General features: G+C 39.1%; 1 protein-coding gene across 1 annotated transcript; it reads right to left on the bottom strand.

Annotated features, from left to right (window-relative positions):
- Positions 1–2,800: 2,800 nt before the first annotated feature.
- LOC109869385 (NADH dehydrogenase [ubiquinone] 1 alpha subcomplex subunit 4-like 2) lies at positions 2,801–5,081 on the bottom strand. Its single transcript, XM_020459498.2, has 4 exons — positions 4,830–5,081; positions 3,870–3,955; positions 3,482–3,542; positions 2,801–3,270 (listed from the first exon to the last, which is right to left on the bottom strand). Exons 1-4 carry the CDS (start codon positions 4,869–4,871, stop codon positions 3,214–3,216), a joined length of 246 nt encoding a protein of 81 aa, XP_020315087.1. The 5' UTR covers positions 4,872–5,081; the 3' UTR covers positions 2,801–3,213.
- Between the last annotated feature and the right edge of the window lie 2,368 nt (positions 5,082–7,449).

Raw genomic sequence — 7,449 nt, forward strand, 5'->3', positions numbered from 1 at the left:
TCATTTCTCTAGCATACGTCGTTTTAGAGAATTTGGCAGTATGTCCAACAGGCCTCACTAACGCAGACCACGTGTTACCTCGCCAGTCCAGGTCCTCCACATCCGGCTTCTTCACCTGCGGGATCGTCTGAGACCAGCCACCCAGACAGCTGATGAAACTGTGGGTTTGAACAAACAAAGAATTTCTGCACAAACTGTCACCCATTGAACATGTTTGGGGTGATCTGGATCGACGTGTACGACAGTGTGTTCCAGTTCCTGCCAACATCCAGCAACTTCGCACAGCCATTGAAGAGGAGTGGGACAACATTCCACAGCCCACAATAAACAGCCTGATTAACTCTATGCGAAGGAGATGTGTGGCGCTGCATGAGGAAAATGGTGGTCACAACAGATATTGACTGGTTTTCTGATCTACGCCCCTACCTTTTTTAAAAAGATATCTGTGACCAACAGATGCACATCTGTATTTCCAGTCATGTGAAATCCATAGATTAGGGCCTGTTAGGTTCTGAATATTATGCAGAAACACAGGGGGTTCCTCTTACTGGTATGGTCATGGCCCTGCCTAAGTCTATGACCCTCATGGGCGTGGAAATGTGTGTGTGTGTGTGTGAGAGATAGGACTATAATCAGATGGTCTTTGGGGTGGGCTCCTGTGGCCCCCCTCCCAGCAGTGTCTTCTCTCTTCAACTGTTGACCTTATCTTGAGTAGAGTTCCACATCCCTCATGGTCCTAGTTCCTCAGAAACTGGTCTGCCTTATCAAGGACTGAAACTAGACTCTTGGCTTTTGTCTCCCACCTTAGGAACATTCATATTCTACAATAATACATTTGAACAAATTATGAAATTTCTGCACATTCCCTTTTCTCTCTCAGTCACTTTCCACACAACAAGTTCCTCTTTACCCTTCCTTGACCCCCAACATACACATTTCTTATAGATGAAAACAGGGTTGGCAAGTAACGGATTACATGTAATCCGTTACATGTAGGGGATTACAAAAACCCGGTAACTGTAATCCTTTACGTTACCAGCAAAAATATTGTGGTCAGATTACAGATACTTTTGAAAAACTAGATGATTACTTTGAGGATTACTTTTAAATTCAGAAAGGATGTTGAAAAAAAAAAACGTTGACACTTCTCTGTTTTCTCAATGACATTCAAATCAGCATTGAAAAAAGGCACAAGTTTAAGTTTGTTCCACCTGAGCAAGTCTGACCACAAGTCAGAGACCACTATGATGACACACTAAATGTGTTTGATGGATCGCGGGAAAAGAGCAGGAATAGGCTTTTGTAGACTACAGTCCAAGCTATGCCTTCCAATGGTACGACTGCTGTCGGCATCCAAAGATTATCCAACTTGAATAAATGCTTGGCGGTAAGGATGACAGTAGTGGTGTAGTCTACGGCGATACGGATATCACTTATTATTGATATCTACATAGCGCATTGATGTGAATCACACTGCTGCTCTCTCATTTAGCTATTTGCTCCTTACGGATTTTGGTTGTAGTGGATGGCAGTTCAGAAATCTAAATGTGTATTTGACCCCAATAATGGTTGAATTCAAGAAGTTTAAGCTGCCTATCAATCATTGTGAAAATGCGCTCTTGCAACAGATGCAGAGTGCAGATCCCAGCCTATGGAATAAAAGTGGGGCTTTTATTGCTCAATCTAATTCATGCTGATTAAAAATAAATAAATCCATAGGCCTAATGAACAAATGCTCAAACAAATAGACTTAAAGGGGCAATCTGTAGTTGCTACATCCATTGCTACATCCATCCATATACAGTATGCCCACTGATTCTTGAAGAAAATAACTTATGAATGCCTCATGAGCTTAGTTCAACTGTCACACTCCATGAGAACCCAAAATATGACCTTGTTTTTCTCCAGTGTTTGTAAACAAACACTATATAGCCACATAACATAGTTACAACAATAATTTTGTTATCATGGATGGTCAGTCCTTGCATCCATAGCTCTGTCTATTAATCTGAGAGTGGTTACATTTATCCAGGCCCATCCCTCAGCTTTTTACCAAAACAGAGGCGGGGCACCGTTTTGTTATTGTTTCATCTGTAGATTTGCCCTTTAAAAAGTTGCATATTATCAAGTTTATCAAAGTGTCACCAAAAAAAAAAAGTTAAACAACAGGCCTATAGCAAATGCAGCATATGACATTCATTTTTCATATGTAAATAGCACTTTTCAGTGGTACTCAAAGCATGCCATTCCATGAGAGCAGCATTTATTAATGAGCCCAATCAGTCCTCCATGACAACAAAATCATAAACAACAGTATAGGGCTGGCTAATAAGTCCTTAGTTTTGGGGTTACACTCAGGTAAAACTATTTAGCTAATCTATTCTTCCATATTTCCAAGTCCTATTCTTGAAGATCAAGGGGTATAACATTTATTAGAATGACTGGAATTCTGATAGACCTTGGTTTTAAATGTAAAGATATCATTTAATTGTATTATTATATGTAGTAGAAAGTGATGGGTTAGAAGAAGCCTACATAACCAACCCATAAAGTAAAATTAAACATCCATATATGGCCAGTTATGTAAACTTCAACATGGATTTATCCTGCAATAGATGTGGTTCAATTGGTAACATACATTTTGTCTTCTTCTAATGCCACTTAAGGGGAAAGTAATCTAATAGTAATCCAAAAGTTATGTTACTGAGTACAATTTGGACAAGTAACTAGTAACTGTAACGGATTACATTTAGAAAGTAACCTTCCCAACCCATCATGTAAAGTAATCACTAAGTTCTGGTATGGTAACATGAATAAGTATATTTCAAGCCAGAATCCAAAAGGCCAGGTTAGTTTGTTTCAAATGACTGATTTCCTTATATGATCTGTAACTCAGTAACATTTTTGAAATTGTTGCATGTTGCATTTTTATATTTTTGTTCACTGTAATTTGGTGAACAAATCTATGCACTCTCTTGCCTCTTTTCATAATGCACACATTCATTGTTAAATTTAGTGGCTGTCAAACTAACAATGAAGTGTTTATGATAAAACAAACAGACACATTTATAGATTTGATCATCAACATTATGGATCAATCTCCCAATATTTTAATACATTAGAAGTGTTGAGAGACAAATTCTTCTCAGATTTGAATTCTTCAGTGACGTTCTTCGGGCTGGACTTGGTGCCGTTAGGATAGAGGGAAGATACTCAGAATTGAGGTCCCTCCTTCTTCAGGTTCTTGTAGTCAGTATCGATGGCCACAAACTGGGGAAGAAGACAATATGGCAGGATTTACGTAATTCTCTTGACTACTTATATTGATGCAGAATATATGATTGGCTTAACTCATACTATTGATAGGCTACATTACTATTACATTGTTGTCAAGTCAAACAAGAATGAAATAAGATGCAGTAAACATACACTTTGTGGAGCTAAAGTGTGTTTATTGCTGACAGTGTTGGCAGTACTGTACCTTGTACTGGTAGGTAGGGTCAAGCTGATTCCAGGGCTCAGGGTTGTTCTTCTTGTTCCAGCTGTACAGTGACACAGCAGTCAAAGCAGGCCGAAGTAGGACAAACACAAATGGGATTAGAGGGAACTGTGTTAGTCTGCCTACGATCAACTATTCATGGGCCAGGTATAGTTTCCAAAAACTTGCAGCAGCATAGCCCGTAGGTAGTGATATGGGAATTGATGCCCCAGAACGGCACAAGAGGTGGGATTACCTCTTGTGCCTTATGATGTTAAAGGGAATTGGCATCCACTACTATATGTTTTAATTGGATAGTATTAAGAAATTGATTAAACCATATTCATTTAAAAATAAAATGGACAATAAGGAAAATGGTAAAGAGTCTTACGTGACATGGGGCCCCTTTGCAAGACGGACCAAATACAAGGAGGCTCCTCCCATTCCCAACAAGATGAAGAAGAACTGGGGGATGAGCTATGAGAGAGTAAGAAGAAAGAGGGAGATAGCATGACCATTTCATTCACTTTGAGGCATAGAAATCTGAGCATTTCTACATAGCCTTTGTCAATAAATGGTTAGGGTTGTGAGTGACATCAGCAGAACGGTTGAGGATAGATGTTCAGCAGATGTTCACCATGTGAAATGAACTATTTACAGTGAAAACAAGGCCTTTCTTCCATAGAAAAACATTACCTACAGCCCTAACATAACCATGACGCACCCATGGACTCCACTAAGCTAGCTAACCATCCTTCCACGAAACCCATAATGACTTAATAGTCAATCAACCCAAAAGCATTTTTTACCTCCATTGGATACAATGGTCGAGCAGTGCAAAAAACTAGTAAGAGCCTTGTTAGAAGGAATTCTGAACAGGATATTGGTCACATTTTTACATTCTTGAAACTGTCCTGTCTGTGTCTGTCTGTGACTGTATATGTCTCTGTCTGTCTGTGAGTGGAATGTCTGCCTGATACTGTTTCAGAAAAACATTTTTAACGGGTCAAAATGCAGAAGAGAAGCCTATTTAGAGTTTAAACTTTTATTTAATTTTAATTTGCCTAATGACACTCATCATATGGGTTTAATTGAGACGGGTTGGGTTAAATGCGGAAGACACATTACAGTTGAGGCATTCAGTTGTTCAACTGACAAGGTATCCCCCTTTCCCTTTCCCTAACTGATGGAACTGCCATCTCAAGTCATTTTGATTACTCACTTGATTCCATTGAGCAACAACTGGTAGCATATTACACACCGACAACAGAAATTATGAAACTTTCATGAAATATTATAGACTACTAACTCCCTTGAGGTAATAAACCATAAAACAAAAATAAGTGCTTACCCCTGGATGCTTCTTTACGTGTTCCATTGCTGTTCTAATCATCTTTTCTTACAGTTGCTCTACTTTTTGTCAAAATAATAATTTAAAGATGAATAAATTAATTTCAGCAACAGTCATTTGAATTCTATGTCAAAAAAGCTTGTTTGAGACTATCCAAGATTAGACCTGTTGCGTTCTCTGTCCGGGTGGCTGCTCGCAGGATTGAGGAGAGGAGAGGAGGAAGGTGAAGATGCTATCTGTTCCTCACAATTACATCTGGCCTCTTGGGACTTCTGTGCACGTACTAGCCCATCAACCGGGATTTAGAGCAAAAACATCCAATGTAACAATTTTCTGTGTGCATAGAATGATTGTTGTTGCCAACAAAATATACATTTAAAAAAAACTTTAAGTTACTTGCAAAAACATTTTTTACAAAGTTGTTACGACTTCTCTAGCATTCTCAGAAACCCACTTGGCTGATTTCCTTTGGACCCCATCCCCTTGGGACAAGGCTGGAGGAAATGGAAAGAAAAGAGATACAAATATTTGTCCTCGTAAAACTCATTACACTAACTACTGTAGTTCCCCTAACATTTGTTATTCTGCTTATGGAACTTTCACCGGGCACAGACATCACATAGCATCCTCATCTGTCATTACGTTGAGTATAGTATAGAGTTTATAGATGAGGCATAAAATATTCAAAGAAGACAAAGGGATTTAAAATGATTTTATACATACAGTTTGTTCAGGTTTGTACTGGTTTGGGTGAAAAGTTTTAAGGAGTCAGAGAAAGGTCTGGGCAGCATAAACAAAGTCAATTACCACCAACCATTTTTTTGTTTTATTATAGCCTAAAGGTGGTTTATTAAATTCTTCCCATTTTTTTTATGACTTTGTCAAGCAACTTGTTCTTAAAGGCCCAGTGCAGTCAAAAACGTGATTTCTCCTACTTAATATATATTTCCACACTATGAGGTTGGCAAAAATACTGTGAAATTGTGAAAATAATGATAATACACTTTTAGTGTAAGAGCTGTTTGAAAACACCACCTGAAATGTCATTACATTTTGGCTTGCCTGGTGAAAATGTGTTAATTAAATACAATACAAAAGTATTAATCCAGAAGGGCAATTCACAGGGTGCTTCAGACAGGACAAACACACACAGACAGTATAATGGGAATTGATGTAAAATATATCACTAGCCACTTTAAACAATGCTACCTAATATAATGTTTACATACCCTACATTATTCATCTCATATGTATACGTATATACTGTACTCTATATCATCTACTGCATCCTTATGTAATACATGTATCACTAGCCACTTTAACTATGCCACTTTGTTTACATACTCATCTCATATGTATATACTGCACTCAATACCATCTACTGTATCTTGCCTATGCCGCTCTGTACCATCACTCATTCATATATCTTTATGTACATATTCTTTATCCCCTTACACTTGTGTCTATAAGGTAGTAGTTTTGGAATTGTTAGCTAGATTACTTGTTGGTTATTACTGCATTGTCGGAACTAGAAGCACAAGCATTTCGCTACACTCGCACTAACATCTGCTAACCATGTGTATGTGACAAATAACATTGGATTTGATTTGATTTGATTTATAATACCAAAAAAAACAGTTAAAAATCCGTCCTCCTGGCCTGCTGCTCAAAGAATGAGCCCAGACTTCTGAGATCAACCCTGGGGATTTTAGATTAGGTGTTCACAATGGCTTGGAGCCACAGGAGGTTGGTGGCAACTTGGGGAGAATGGGCTCTGGTAATGACTGGAGTGGATAGGGTGGAACAGTAACAAATACATAAAACACATGGTTTCCATGGTTTCTAGGTGTTTGATGTCATTCCATTTGCTCCGTTCCGGTAATTATTATGAGCCTCCCCCCAGTAGCCTCCTGTGCTTGGACAAAGAGAGATGTGAACTAGCATTATGAAGGAGAAACAGAACACTCTTGATGAAAGAAAACTGTAAAATGTTTGCAATATTGATTTGTGGACACCTGAGGAAGTACTGTCTCTGGTGGGCTTTTTTGATGATGGTATCTGTGTTTTGCTCAAACTTCAGGATGTAATCAAAGACGGTACCAAGATATTTAAACTGGTCAACACTGTCCACCTCCTCACCATGGATGATCACCAGGTCCATCCTGGCGGGCTCCTTCTGATGTTGACAACCATTTCCTTAATCTAGGAGACATTCAACTCCAGCAGTGCACTGTCACACCAGTAAATGAAGTACTGGAGGGCTAGGCCGTGGTCCTGCTCAGACCCTGAAAGGAGTGAGAGGAGGCCTGTGCCATCAGCAAACTTAAAAAGATGGCAGTTGGCATGGTGTAAAGCAAGGGTATTAAACTCTTACCCTACGAGATCCGGAGTCTGCTGATTTTCTGTTCAACATGATAATTGCACCCACCTGGTGTCCCGGGTCTAAATCAGTCCCTGATTAGAGGGGGGAAATTAAGAAAAAAATGCAGTGGACTGGCTTTGAGGTCCAGAGTTGAGTTTGAGGGGTGTAGAGAATAAAGGGATGGGTGACAGTATGCAACCTTGTGGTGAACCTGTGCAATTGAGTAGAGTGTCTTGCATGGCACCATTAGCATCGACA

The sequence above is a fragment of the Oncorhynchus kisutch genome, linkage group LG24, assembly GCF_002021735.2.
Source record: "Oncorhynchus kisutch isolate 150728-3 linkage group LG24, Okis_V2, whole genome shotgun sequence".
NCBI classification, from domain to species: domain Eukaryota; kingdom Metazoa; phylum Chordata; class Actinopteri; order Salmoniformes; family Salmonidae; genus Oncorhynchus; species Oncorhynchus kisutch.